General features: G+C 47.1%; 1 protein-coding gene across 4 annotated transcripts in view; it reads right to left on the bottom strand.

The window, feature by feature from the left end:
• adam12a (ADAM metallopeptidase domain 12a) overlaps positions 1–14,339 on the bottom strand; it is a 57,226-nt gene that overhangs the window by 33,804 nt on the left and 9,083 nt on the right. For all 4 annotated transcript variants that reach the window (XR_005712326.2, XM_078103384.1, XM_040177595.2 and 1 more), the window contains exons 2-3: positions 13,716–13,837; positions 12,206–12,279 (exon numbers count right to left, since the gene is read on the bottom strand). Coding sequence is in view for 3 of the 4 variants with exons in the window: in XM_078103384.1 (XP_077959510.1) it covers positions 12,206–12,279; positions 13,716–13,837 (196 nt within the window). In the remaining variant the exon portion in view is untranslated. The remainder of the gene's footprint in view (positions 1–12,205; positions 12,280–13,715; positions 13,838–14,339) is intronic.

Here is a 14,339-nt window from a genome sequence, read left to right as displayed (position 1 = left end):
TGATAAAAAGCCACGTTTGGTTAACTTAGCTTGTGTCCGTTTGTAGGAGTCACAAGAAGCGCGCGCACAGGCGAGGAATCGTGTCTGTGACGAAAGTCTCTCCCACTTCCTCCAAGAAGACGTTACTATGACTTCATTGCTCGTGACGTCCCGATCCCCGAGGGGGGCGAAGTGGCCACGCGTTGACTTGTCAAAGGCCGCTGATTAGCACAGTGTGAACTCTGACAGCTGCACTTAGGGTGGAAGCTGAAATGTGTCTCACGCCGGCAACGAGACAAGTGTTCAATCAAAATCGGAGGGAAAGAAATGAAAGCTGAGAGAGAAGCCGTTTGTTGTCAGTGGAGGTTTTTTCCTCATCTTGCTTTGTTTCATTTTCTTGCCGTGGCATGGGCCGGTGACACGGTTATCGGAAACTAATTATGCCGGGTGCCAAAGCAGCAGTCTCTCAGAACGCCTTTGTTGCTGTGGATCACTGGAGGGGGGACGGGGACGGGGGGGACGGGGGGGGTTGGGATGCTCCATCCTGCTTTCTACTCCTATCTGGCCGCGGGGCTTCTGCCGCTCCGTGGCGGAGAGAGCGTGCCTCCGCTCTGCCTCCTCATCTCCCTCAGGACGGGCTCCGGTTGTGTGTCAGCGAGCAGGGGTGTGTGTGTGTGCGTGTGCCAGAGAGGGACACTGTGCTTGTGTGAAGGAATCACCAAATGTGCCGGTTTGATTTAGGCGTGTGTGCGCGGAAGCATATGTGTCTACGTGTGTTTTTCCGTGTGAGCGTGCACGTGCTACACGTGGCGTTTCCACAACAGGGATTGTGTTCATGCTCCATGCTCCACACACACACACACACACACACACACACACACACACACACACACACACACACACACACACACACACACACACACAGCAGGCTCATGGCTTATAGATCAGGCCAACACATTCTGTTCTTTCAACACTATCAGCGAACAACACTCCCTGTCTGATTTCCTAAACTACTTATTCAACCCTCGGTCCTTCCTGCATGGGAGAATTGGGAAGGCTTTGGAGTAATGGAGTCATTTCCTGAAGTATCTGTAACAAAATTACTTGATGGACAGTTTAACCAAATTATAAATCAACTACATATCCTAAAAAAAAAGAAAAGAAATTGGCAGTGAGGTCTGTGAGTAATGAGGCCACAGAAAGAGATGGTGACTTCCAATGTGCTTTCTTAATATCGTGGGCCCCACAAACCCTCCATTGAATTGGGGTGAAGACGGAAATCTCAAAGACGGATTCCTCATTTTAATATTAATTGCGTCCAGTCCGTAGCAAAATCAGGAAATAGTAAAAGCTAGCAGATGGAAAGGAACCAAATTGAAATACATATGTCTCTTTTGAAACACTCCAAGTGGAAACAATAAGCTTAAATCAATTCGTGGCCCCATATCTTCATCTTCATCTGAACGCTATGGTGGGTCCTGCGAGACTGGCAGGACGGCTGTGAAGGAGGGGAATGCAAAGTCATCTTAAGGATGGCTCATGCCAACAGCCTTGAGCTTTGGCAATAATTCCAATGGTTTGCAAAAGAAGTGGCCCGTAGCCCCAAAGCTCGTGCATCTATATTCATTGCAACCTCGTGCTCGAACTAATGAGCGGCTAGGGAACTTCAAACAATCCAGCTTATCATTCTTTTTTCAACGTAAATGCACATGCAAAAAAACAGCAATTTAATTAATTAAACCCCTGTACTGTACACACCCTCCCCCCCCCCCCCCCCCCCCGGCCCCCCCACGCCCTCACCAGCCTCTCTTCTTGCCCCGCATGGGGGAAACCAAACACTTATCGTCTGAATACAAAATGACTCTCCGTCCCTTCATGTCTTTCATGTCTCTGATGGTGTCGGTGAAAATGTATGTATGTATGTATTCTGTGCGTTTGGCAATGCACCCTGACCCTGTGTTCTTTCATGATTGACAGGATGAGAAGACTAGGACATTAAAGTTGGAGTTGAAACCAAAACAATTTAATAATTTAGAGAGGAATGAACCGACAAGGCCAAGAGTTGCTTTTGCATCAGGTCAGTGCAAAGAATTAAACGCTGAAGTGAAGCAATACAAGAGGTTGCCCAACCCTTTGACCTCCATTTCATTCAACAGCTGTATATGAGAGTGACAAAAAAGATTCATTCCCCTGCAGCTCAGCGCTCCACTTCATTTCCCCTTGTTTCTGACGTTGGCGGTTCTTCTCTCTCGTAACGCACAACTGGCTCATCGATAAGCCGCCGCGCATCGATCCCCGGGTGGAACCCCCGCAGCTCTTGGCGTTCAGCTGATTCTCAGAGAAGAGCCGAACGTTATTTGCTCTCTCCGGGAGATTGTTTGTCAGCAGCACATCACACCTCGGAGCGTTTGCAGACGGAGGGGGGTGGGGAGGGGGGGGGGGGGGGGTGGCGGCGGCTCGGGTGCGGTCGATGACCCGCGGGGGCACGAAGAGGTGGCTGTGGGTGATTCACATTAACATTAATCAATTCTTCTTCTCTGCATTGTGAACTGGGTCTATTGCCAGACCGGATTGTAGTTCTGAGGGCGTGAATCCCAAACTACATTGCAAACGCCTTCAGAGTGCAAACACCTAAAAAGAAACAGCCTTGAAAAAAATTGGAGAAAAAAAATTGAAAAAAAAAAAAAATTCAATTATTTTTTCAAATTTTCACCATTCAGTTAACTATTCAATTGTACCCCAAAATGAAGGTCTGAATGCGGAAATCTTATACTGGATGTGAGGATCTGATTCAATAACCAACCAACTCATCGGTTCATTTTCGGTCTACAAATACTGGCACAAAATATGTGAGAACGGGCCGAACAAAACCGGACGTTTGTAATCGTAAAATGTTTAAGGAATGTCTCGACATTTTGTTTAATACGCTTATTTGCGCTCTCGCCAGTGGTCAGAGGAGGATATCGATTTCACTCCAAAAATAAGAGTAACACATTTTTTATCTATCCCTCGTTGAGAAAGCAAAAAGGATTTCCCAAAACACCCGTTAACCTGCTAAAACCCCCAAATTTGCCCTCGGCGGGCCACTAAATCAACTTCTGCCGACTGATTACATGCCTTGTTGTTTGGCGAGGGCTGCCCGTGGCTTTTCTCTCATCTCTCGTGTCAACAAATGCCGTTTCCTGCTTAACCCTCGGTGACTTTACGACCCGCCCGTGACCCCTTTAGCTTGGAAAGCCTTTGGATGATTCTGGAGGCAACGTCTGTGTCACGTGACTCGCTGCCGCCGGGTGTGCCCTGCACCCACGAAGCACTCTGCACACTCTTTATCTGACCCTGGCAGCTCCTATTGTTGTTGGCAGCTGAGGCCCGTCCGCCGGTGCTGGAGGGAGCCGGTGAGAGTGAGTGAGAAGGTATACGTGGAGACCCGGCCGCGTCCCGTGCCCCAGCGGGGAGTCATCACAAGCGGCTGACGGCAAGAAAGAAAATATGTGAGGAGAGAGAGAGAGAGAGAGAGAGAGAGAGATGCAGGCAGGTAGACAGAGGGAAAAAGGGGGTGGAGGGGGTGTGGGGGGGAGGGGGTGACTGCCTTCACACCTCATCCGACGAAGCAAAAGAAAAAACACGGGAAATCCTCGATCCAGTCATCACACGTCCCCCCCCCCCCTCTGCCTCAGTCTACTCCCGGCGCGTTCATCTCCGACACGGAGGAACCCGACGGGTCGGATGGGGAAAAACAAGAGCATCTGCTTTCTGCGAGACAGGGAGACCGGGCAGGACTCTGTGCTCCGGGTCCCAGACTTTCTCCATTTTCCTTTCATCACAAAGCAAAATTTAATGACGCAGGGTTCCCCATCGGATTTGAGGTGAAGAGTCGAAAGAAGGAACCCGAAAGTTAAAAAAAAAACAAAAACAAGGAGGTTCATCAGCAGACAGGGCAAAAACTGCAGCTGGAGCTTTTTAGTCCGTCAGCTGCAATGGATGTTGTTTTTGTTTTTTTGTAACTTTCCATCCAGCATTGATTTATCACAAGGACGGTGGTCCCGCTTGAGCATGTGTGGGGCAACGTATCAGCTGAAGGAGACGGGCTTGCTTCAGCCCCAAAATCTGACCGTCTGACTGATGACCACACGTGGCTTCTCCGCTCAGTCAGTGACCCCCCCCCCCACACACACGCACACACGCGAGGAGTGCATGGGAAGGTCAGTGGAGTGTGAGAACGGACCGGGGCAGGATGAGGGCGAGGGGGGGGGGGGGCAAGTAAAGTGAGCGTTCCCTCCCGGCTTAACCGAATCTGCAACTGCGGCAGATGTATTTGTCTGTCTGTCAGAGGGAGGATGGGAGCCAGGGCCTGGGCCTGGACTGATTATCCTCGTGGTCAGCAGACGCAGAGGTCAAAAACCTTGGGCTGCTTTTGTTTATTCCCTTTGGCACCCAAAAGCCTGGAGAAAATGAGATTTCACTACAATTTATGGAGAACGTTTGCTTAAGTAGGTGACAGGGAGAAATGGTGAGCCAGAGAATAACACGGAGAGACAAACAATCTAATGGAAGGGAAGAAGGAGAAGATAGAGGGCCTTGGAAGATGGATGTTTCCCCTGTCTTTTGGTACTCCAACATCCGCAAATGAAGCCGCTCTTTCTGTCGTTCGCATTTAAAAACCTTGTCTTACACTTCTAATACTATTTATTGAGTATGAAGCAAAGTATTTATTGCGAGTTGAAATGATGCAGACAGGATGTGAGTGTCCCACCTTCATATCATCATAGGGCAATAGCCTGCAGATATACACATGAACATGAAGTACTTTTGCTTTATTTACTTTTAATTCATTTGTAGGATGAAAACACTATAATGAAAAATCTTTAAAAAGTCTGTGAGGGGAGGGGGGGCAGTATTAACATGATTTAAAGTTGCTTTGAGGAACCTTTTGCGGGATGCAGCCAGCCAATAGATGACAACATCTGTTGACGTTCGACATTCATTTCGTGGTGTGAGATTATTCCAGTATTTTAGTCTGTATGATGGGGTTTGCGGCGCGACACAAAGCAAAATATAATTCCATTCAGCTACTGAGTGTTGCCACATAGCGCACTTTGACAGTATTTTCCTCTTTGTGATACAGTGGAAAAACAGCAGGCATGGATAAAACGTGAGGTCATGCTCTTATTCAAGGAATTCTTCTCAACACATTGACAAGATGGATGCAGATCTGGAAATAAAATAAAAGAACATGTGCTCAAACTTGATCAGCCTACTGGAATATATTAAAACACACTGCAGTACATTTTCGTGTATCTTAAGCCTTCCATTATGCCCAATTTAATGTCACAAAGAAGCTACATAAAAAGGTCTCAAAATGAAACACGAGGCCTCAAAAAATGGCATTCACAGGTACAATCAAACTGATGGTAACTCAGCCTCTGAAACGTTGCTTTCAACACCAAAACCTTGGGTTCACGGCAAAGTGGGAAAAGGGGGCCTCTTAAAAGATGACTCAAATGAAAAACCGGGGGAGGGCCGTCTGGCTGTCGCTCTGTTTGCACCCAGTAAATGTCGGCTCCTGACGGCCTCCCACAGGTCCAACGTAGCCTGACGGCGCTAAAGATGCGAGTTCCCATCCAAGCTGTGGAAACAACCCCCCACCCCCCCTTTAGCTATCTACATCATCACTGCCTAAATGGAGACTATTCTATCATCGATCCGATGGAATACTGAGAAAGGAAATCCGCGATATACACGCGTCCACGCTGTGAACTGTGGACATCTTCATCTTCCGGGACGTCCCGTGGGCTCTTTAGGGATGGCTCCCCCTCCCTCCCCAGAGAGAAACCTGCTGATTACAGCAGGTTTCTCTTGGCTGTGTTCACTGGGAGGGAGGCTGAGCAATACATCTACCAGCTGGAGTCCTGAGACCCCCACGGTCCGCCTGGTGAAAGGCTCAGCGCAGAGAAGGGAAGACCACTATCGCCGCACAAAGTGTCATGGTCAAACTGTCATAATTTGGGTTTTCATGAAGATAAGCAGCACGCGGCTCATGTCGGGAAATAAAACTTCTGAAACTAAGTGATTTGCATATTCATGGCAGCAAATGATGCATTCGCAGTAATCGCAGAAATAACGTCAGACCCAAAATGACAATTTTTTTCTCAGCGGGGAAACAGATGAGACTTTCAGGTGAGCCAGTTCTCACTTTTCCTCACGTGACTTCGAGGAAGCCACGTCTTGAAAGCCGGACACGGAGTGAGCGGCTTGTTTTTTTAGGGGCTTTGAAGTGAGCTCACGGGTTCCGTTGGGTTTGGAGCAGTAAAGAGGTTATTTGGGCAGACGCATCCCGCTCTTCTTCATCCTGAGGAGAGGGACAGGCCTTTAGAAGAGCTTTCCGCTGCTACTCGGTGCCTCCTAATTAATAAGGGACGGGGAGTTGCGAGTCCACCGTATTAATTACTGCTGTGAGCTTGGAAATAATTGGAGCTTGCAAGGAGGGCAATTCAAAAGCGGGAAGCTCCTTCCAAAAAAAATTCCCTTTTGATGGAAGAAGTTAAAAGGCAAAAAAATATAAAGGCATAGGTTCTGGACAGAGACGAGCTCATTTCCAAAGCTTGTCTTTGAAACTAATGAATCACAGTATATCATGGCCTTGCAGCCGCAGGAAAGGTACAAAGGCAGGAGTTAACCTTGGTACATCCTTCTCCTGGAAATACGGTTTAGGGTGTGTGTGTGTGTGTGTTTGAATTTTGCTGATGAGAGCATATGTTGGAAAGCATGCGGTATTATGGGAGTATCTGTTCACGATGGTGGTTAGTGAGTGACTCACTCGCCTACTATCCGACTGTCCGCTATTTGTCCGAGAGCGCTTGGCTCATCCGTCAAATGACAAGCTGCTTGTGCACTGACAGCGGATGCAGATGCGTGTGTCGGATAAGATAATCAGGAGCGTGCTTTAACGTAATATCACTTCCACGGTGATGACCGGGGAAGAGCAGGAAGAGGACACACGGCTTCTAAAGAGAGCCACGTTTCTGCCTTTCGTTATTTGGTCTATTCATCAATCAGAAACAAAAATCAATCAATTGACTAGTACATTAAAGAGTGCTCATGTGACCATCCCAGTCCTCACTTCCTCCTCAGTGTCGATACAATTTATTACACAGATTAGTTGGTAAATTTACTTATTAACCTCTCAAGACTTGTTGACAAAAGTATAAAAACCACATTAATTCACTAAGAACAGCATAGAAAAAGCCAAGCTGTGATTGGGTAACAACAACATTTGGTTCATTCATGTAAGGATTGCAATTTTTCTGTGGCTGGATGGCAGGTAAGTCTGCATATCCTCTTAAGGCCCAAGACACACATTTTCATCCACATATCCAGAGGTGAAAGGTCAAGGGATTTTGCGGTTTTACGGTTTTTGCTCGGACCGTAACAAGAAACTTTTATTCTTACAGCCAGTTAATTGCACATCATTTTAAACTACGGCGTATTGCTGGTTTTCAGTCACGTGCCTTGCAACGACATACTAACTAAATCCCTCCAAAAAGGGATTCTATTGGTCAAGCACGGTGAAAAAAAGAGCATGTTAAAGCAGTTATCACAGACATTGTGCAATAAACACATTTCCAAACAGCACGGTTTACATAAACATCCAGACAAGAGGAAGGATTTGATACACATGGGTCACACATTGAGTTTGAGGTTCCTTAAACAATCTGTGTGTGGCTCATCAGCCGAGGTCAACGACTCCACGAGAGGGAAGTGGCCACATAGGACGTCTGTCCAGAACGGGTCGGTTATTGGCGCGGGCGTCTTTCGCCCTCTGTTGAAACGGCCCCCCGAGAGAGGCCGTTTCCTGCCTGTGTTTTCAGACAGACACGACGATGTCTTCATCGAGAGAAGCTACAGGTCACAGAGCAGCAGCGCTCCATCATGAGATAGGGAGTTAAATAACATCCCCGAGACCCAAACTGGGAACAATTGTGTCTGGATTCTGTCCAGGTTGAATGTGTATTGTTCTTCCAAACACCGTGGAGATAGCAGAAGTCAGAAGTACAGCCAAGGCCTTTCACTCAGGATACACATTCTCTGCCTGTCCAGGGAAAAGTCCAGATTAAAGTGAGTCTGTTTTCGCAGACTCAAAAAGACGGGAGTGACGAACCTCTAGACCATCCGCTTACGCTTAAGGCAAAACAACATGATGAAGAGGAAGGAACCCCGAGTGAAGGCCATGGAGAACATCCTCCAGCCAGCTGAGGGTCCCCAGGCCTCCTTCCAGTGATCCTGGGGTGCAATAGAAGAAGAAACGTGTATGGAGAGCATGCTGCCTGCTCAGCATGGGACTCATCTTGCCGTCCCTTGCATTCAAAGACACAACGTAGAGCGGAGAGAGAAGCGTTGCCAGAGATGGTTCCACGCCGACAGTGAACGCCTGGTCAACAACAACAACATTTTTCCAGTGAGGAGATCTAGGATTGGGGCAAATTTTAGAAGAGCATGAGAAATTTGACCAGGCTAACAAGGCTTCAAGGTTTATTTAAGCATTGGACTTTTCATTTCATCACTAGTACTTTCATATTGGTAATCAGGTTCTTTTACGTACCACATTGTTAAATGACTAACATTTTGATCACATCCTTAATCCTTGAAGAGCTTTGAGAATTGCGATCAAGCTGCTCATTAGAGAAGAATTGCAATATTAACATGCACTTCAGGGCTTTATTCACTGTTGGTTTTCTCGCATCAATGCATATTCAACTGTGATCACAGAGGGATGCAGTTGCAAATGATAAGTATATTGGATACAAATATACTGGCAGCTAAAACTACAGCACGTGTTCTTTTCTTGTATTTCTGCCCATAAGGCCCCAAATGATGATAACAATGACACAGACACCAATATTCCTGCAAAGCATCATTCATAGCGGAGTCACACCAAAGACATAATCTAAAAGCGTTGGAGAACAAATAAACATATGTGGAATATGTCGATGTAGCATGATTGATGCATAAATCTGCAGCACTTTCTCCTGGAAAGGGGCCTTGATCGCTCAGGCACACAGTGTTTGAGCCATTATTTGGAGTTTAAGTTTGAGAGGTTGGCCTGCCGCCCGAGGCACCGGGCGCCCTTTCCAGCCAGGCTGCTTTCAAAGGGTGTCCGCAAATGTAGGAATATCTGACGCCGATCCCTCCTGCTTCCTTAGTCTTTAATGCCAGAGATCAGACACGCCAAACACAGTCCGCGCTGTCTCCCAAACACACTTTGTACGATCGTCATGTCCTAGGCCTTTGTAAATGTCATCGGTGCCGCCGACACCACAATGCTCAAAGTCACAGTGACAAACAGCGCTCGGTTAAAACATCCGACACACAGCAACTGTTGTCATATTGAATGAAAATAATAACATCAAAAGCCAAGGAGGCAGCTACAATGCTTCCCTCAACCTATTGTTTTAAACTGGAAATTGTCACTAGGAGGAAGCCACACAGGAGTGTTTACAAGTGTCCCCTATCAGGGGACATGATACAGCATATGGTCTCTCCTAAAGTTACAGATTCATAATAAATGGATTGATGGTCAGAATGCCACAAGTCAACTGTAGATGTAGAAGATGGGAACATAAGAATTTTAATTAAAGAAAAACTGACTTTAATCCGCAGCTTATCATCTTAGTTTCATCCAAAACAACATGCTGGCACATAGAACTTTTTGTTGAATGTCTATTTCATTGTGAACAGATTTATTGCCTAAAGCTGTACACTAAGTTAGAGGAAGTGGGCAACGCTTTACGTGACGCCCATTTCTATAGTTATTATCTGCTAATAGCACTGAATATGTATGAATACAAGCACTCCGAAAAATTAATAATGCTGTATAACAATAATCATATAACACATTAAAGCTATAAAGTTACTTATACCATATAAGTATCATAATAAAAAAAGATCATATTGTGTCATAATTCTCATATTTTTCTGATGCATTATACGGTTTATTGTAAATTACTCTAAGTGGTCATTGCTTTAAATAAAGTGAAAAATAACATGATCCTCGCCAAAAGAAATGTCGGTGAGTGACCGGCAATTAGGAAATCTAATGAAACTTGTAAATCATAAGTCATCATAAAATGCTTAGTAATGTGTTGTAGTCATCATGGTGTATGAGTATCTATGAGTGCTTGACTGCTGTAAGTATATTACCAGTATTTCTATGGTGCTTTGTAGACACGGCGTCATAAAAAGTGTTTGACGTGGAGTTTATTTTCACAAGAGGGATCAAGCTGGAGGTTAAACATACGACCTTCAAATGTCACAGTTGTAACCTTCCCAGTCCGTCGGCCTCCAAGCCCAAACATCAAATCCCAGGAGGTGTGTTTTTAAAAGTCCAGCCACTTAGTACATCTGGTTAAATTAGAACTTTTTTGTAAAGAAACGTCAGAATAGAGCAACTTTAATCAGTGCAGGCTGTTTGTGGTAAACTTTGCATGCACCCCTTGCCTCCCCTGGGCAACCTTTACTGACTCTCTACAACACTGCGGGGGTGATGCGAGTTCAGACGCACGCAGACAAAGTTCACCTCTCGATACAACAGAAATAATTGCGTTCAGCTGTGCGACACATCTCGCTGGTGTTTGGTTGCCAGTGCTATTTATTAACAACGACCTGAGAAAACACAAATAAATCCGGGCGGTTTAAACCAAATCATTTAATTCTGGACCACCCCCTCCTCTGTACCGATGCCGGCTGTGTTTGAACAACTGGATCTCATCAGAGGGCATGCGGCCAATCCGCCCGCCAGCAGCCTCAGACAGAAAAAAGCACAGCAGGTTCGGTTGTGGCTCGGTCGCACCGATCCGCGTCCTCTCCGGGATCCGTCTCGTCAATCACGCCTTCTGTTTTGGGACGTCGAACACAAGAAAATCCGCAGAGAATGAGAATCCTGACCCGGTCCAGAAAATCAGACTTTCTTATGTACGGACTTGCTTTAAGTATTGAGAGTCGACGTCTGATGTTCTGTTTTGAGTCTGAGCTCATTAGAAAGATCTGGATCGAGCCTCTCCATCGTCTCCGTTTGTTCCTCTCGGGCCCGCGGGGTCTGAGCTCACCTCTCTGGCCGCGCTGGATGAGCATCACGTGGGGGAAGAGAGGGGAGGAGAAGGGGGGGGGGGGGGGGGGGGGGAGGGGGGTTTGGATGGGAATGCAATGTGGCTTTCCACCGTAGCACATCGAAGGGGGGCAAAAGGTGCGTTCCCATTTTGAGAGGGAATGTTTTCACTGTAAGGAACGTAATTCCCCGCTATACATGGGGGGTGGGGGGGGGGGGGGGGAGACAGGCTGGTGAAAATGTGACAGTCTGCGAGTCGGCTTTGCAAAATCTCCACCCGTGCGAAGGAAAGACTGTGGATTGTGGTTTCCCATGAAAATATTTCCAGAGCAGGTAAGCCAGAAAATTGCGGTCGCTGGTGTTGAAAGCTTTGTCCCACACAGTCTGCAGGTGGAATTTACATATATTAAGTCTTGAAAACAAGTGAGATTAATGGCTGAGCCCACCCGCTCTCTCGCTCTCGCTTTGCCTCCCTCTCCCTTTTGCTCTCCACGACACAGACAGCTCCTGCTCCTGGTTGCTCATGTGTGGCAGCAGAGCGGTGTGGAAAACATATTGCTCCATCAATCACGTCCTATTCTTCTCAGGAGCGCGTTGCACTCGGCGGTTGTCTGAGACCGAGGCCACGTACAGTTACAGTTTTTTTTTTTAAATGCAAAAGACGATGAAAAACCCTTCAGCGAAAGTGTTCCGGAGCTCTGACGGTTAACCTGATCTCTCCCCCCCCCCACTGACTCGGTGTTGGCAGTATCTTAATACACAGAGCGAGGAGTGTGCGCCGCGTTCAAACAAAGCCTCTTTCTCCCCTGTGTTATGCCAATAGATCAAATGAGCAGATCGAGGGAGAAGAAGAAGAAGGCGGGGGGGGGGGGGCACGTCGGTTTTCATCAACGTCTGGTTGATGTATTCAAGAGTTCCTATCTTTCAAGTCTTGTGTTTCAGCAAAGGCAAAGAGCGAAGCACGGAGCTCTGCGAGAGAGGAAGGTTTCCTCCTGCTGGGCCTACTTGGCCACAACCCCCCCGAGTTGTGGGCCCCCTGGGGCAAGTGCGCGTGTCACCCGTTTGTGCGGCAGAGAAGCACTCGGTTCGAAGCGATGGCCAAGTGCGAATGGGGGAAACACTTACTCGTTCTTCTCCAGAGCCAAGAGCAGCTGCTCACCTTCCGCTTCAATCAGGAGCTTCAGCGATGCAGGGTGACTCTGAGGAGAATGCAGACGGGAGAGGGGGATGAAAGACATTGGTTATGGGGTCGGCCAGACAGCATTTTCATTGAGAAACGATGGCTTTCGGTTGCCCTGCTCGCTAGCGGGCTGTAAAATTGAGAAAATAGATGAAACATTTACTGTCAGTTGCAGCAAAATTAATCGTAAAATGTTTGATTACAATCCCGACGAAACGCTGCGAGAGGCGGCGGCTTTCAATTCAGTGCTCAGAAGTCCTGGTGAAGGGACTTTGAATGTTAGAACAAGAGCAGAGAGGATTAACTTTATGTTTCTATTCCCTTTGACATTAATCCTGCAGGAAGCCACAAGTCTCTGCGAGCCACGAGTCGCAGCCCCTGCGAGGGGGCCGCAAGTCGGATGAAGTGGCTGCGACTTGCACATCGCTTCTGTCAGTCGCACACACACACACACACACACACACACACACACACACACACACACACACACACACACACACACACACACACACACACACACACACACACACACACACACACACACACACACACACACACACACACTCCTCCGCATGTCAACGCGTAACCGCCCTCCTCTCTGCGCTCCCTGCTCAGAAACACAACAACAACAAAAAAATGAATCATGCGTCGGCTCGCATTCCGCATCGCTTGGCAACAGCCGGCACACGCACAAAACAGCGTTTCTCTCTCTCTCCGCGTCTCACGACCACACGGTTCAATCTGGGTCAACTGTGGCAAAAAGGAGACGCCAAGTTACTTGCCCTTTGGCTTGGGACCCTTCGTGGCCGACTCGTGCTCCGCAAAAGGAGAAGAATGTTTAGTGGTTCATGAGAGGATGTGGAAGCATCACGCTGCATGTTGTTTATGACGGTTTCTAACTTTAGGGGAAACGTAGATAACGTAGATAATGCACCAGCTGTTTGTCCTTATAATGTATTCAACTCAGCACTTAATTTCACATTCAATTATTAGTAGATCCTCCCCTTTTCTTTACAGATCTGAAGATTTCTTTTGTTCTTTGAGGGAAAAACATCCCAGAGAAACCTTGTAGCAGCACATCTGTTTGGTTGACAGAACAAATTAATTCACTAATGAATTGATTCAAATAACACAAGCCTGGAGACTCAAGCTGTTTTTTAAAAATCTCCCTATTTCCATAAAGATTATAGCACCAAACAAAGCAAGGGACCCCAGGTCTCTAACCGGAGTGATGAAGTGTTTCCTTCCGTTGTAAGATGCTAATATTGTGCAGCTTTATATCTACTGAACATAACACAGAGAGCGAGTTTACATGCAATTCCATTTGGTTTTAATCTGGATATAAATGTACAGGTAAAAAAAAAAAAATCACATAAATGCAGGTGAATGTTCCTGCTTGTAAAATGAACGTTGTCTATCTACTTTGTGATCATTGCAATCAAAACGCTTCCTCACCTGGGACCCGAGCTGGCTGATGGGTTTCCAGTCTCCTCCAACAAGCTGAAGAGGCACCGTGGTCCCATAGTGCTTCTGCTTTGCTGTTGGTCTGGGTTGAACAGTCATGCTCAAAATATTCCCTGCGAAAAGAACACAAACACACGGTGTGAGAATACGCGGAACCAAAAACCTCAGAGCGGTCGAGCTTCACTTCCAAATGCTGTCCGTGTCTTAAAAAAAAAAACACCATCGCGTCCATCTGCGCGCACGCAAACAATGGGAACATTTTCTAAATGGATTTTGGACAAACAATGCTGATTAGTAATTCCTCCCCTGGTGTTCATTATCCACATCGGGACACGGCCTAACGGCACAGCTGCCTTACAACGCGAACCGCCACTTTAACCAAATCGCAGTGCTTGTGCTTGACGAATAACGCCCGTTCGATGCTGTCGTTTCATCACAACCAACAATTATCTACGCCGACAAAAAAACGCCATGTGGCCGATATGTCGCCCCCCCACACCGCCCACCGCCCTTCCTGGACACACGTTCGCCTCGTATCGGTAGAACGCCATTAAGACGCGAGTACGAAGCCACTAATCAGCACTCTCAGACATCGAGCAACGAGAACCACAGGCC

The sequence above is a fragment of the Gasterosteus aculeatus genome, chromosome 5, assembly GCF_964276395.1.
Source record: "Gasterosteus aculeatus chromosome 5, fGasAcu3.hap1.1, whole genome shotgun sequence".
Lineage (NCBI taxonomy): Eukaryota > Metazoa > Chordata > Actinopteri > Perciformes > Gasterosteidae > Gasterosteus > Gasterosteus aculeatus.
The sequence above is the reverse complement of the archived record's forward strand: the minus strand, read 5'-3'. Positions and strand labels throughout refer to the sequence as shown.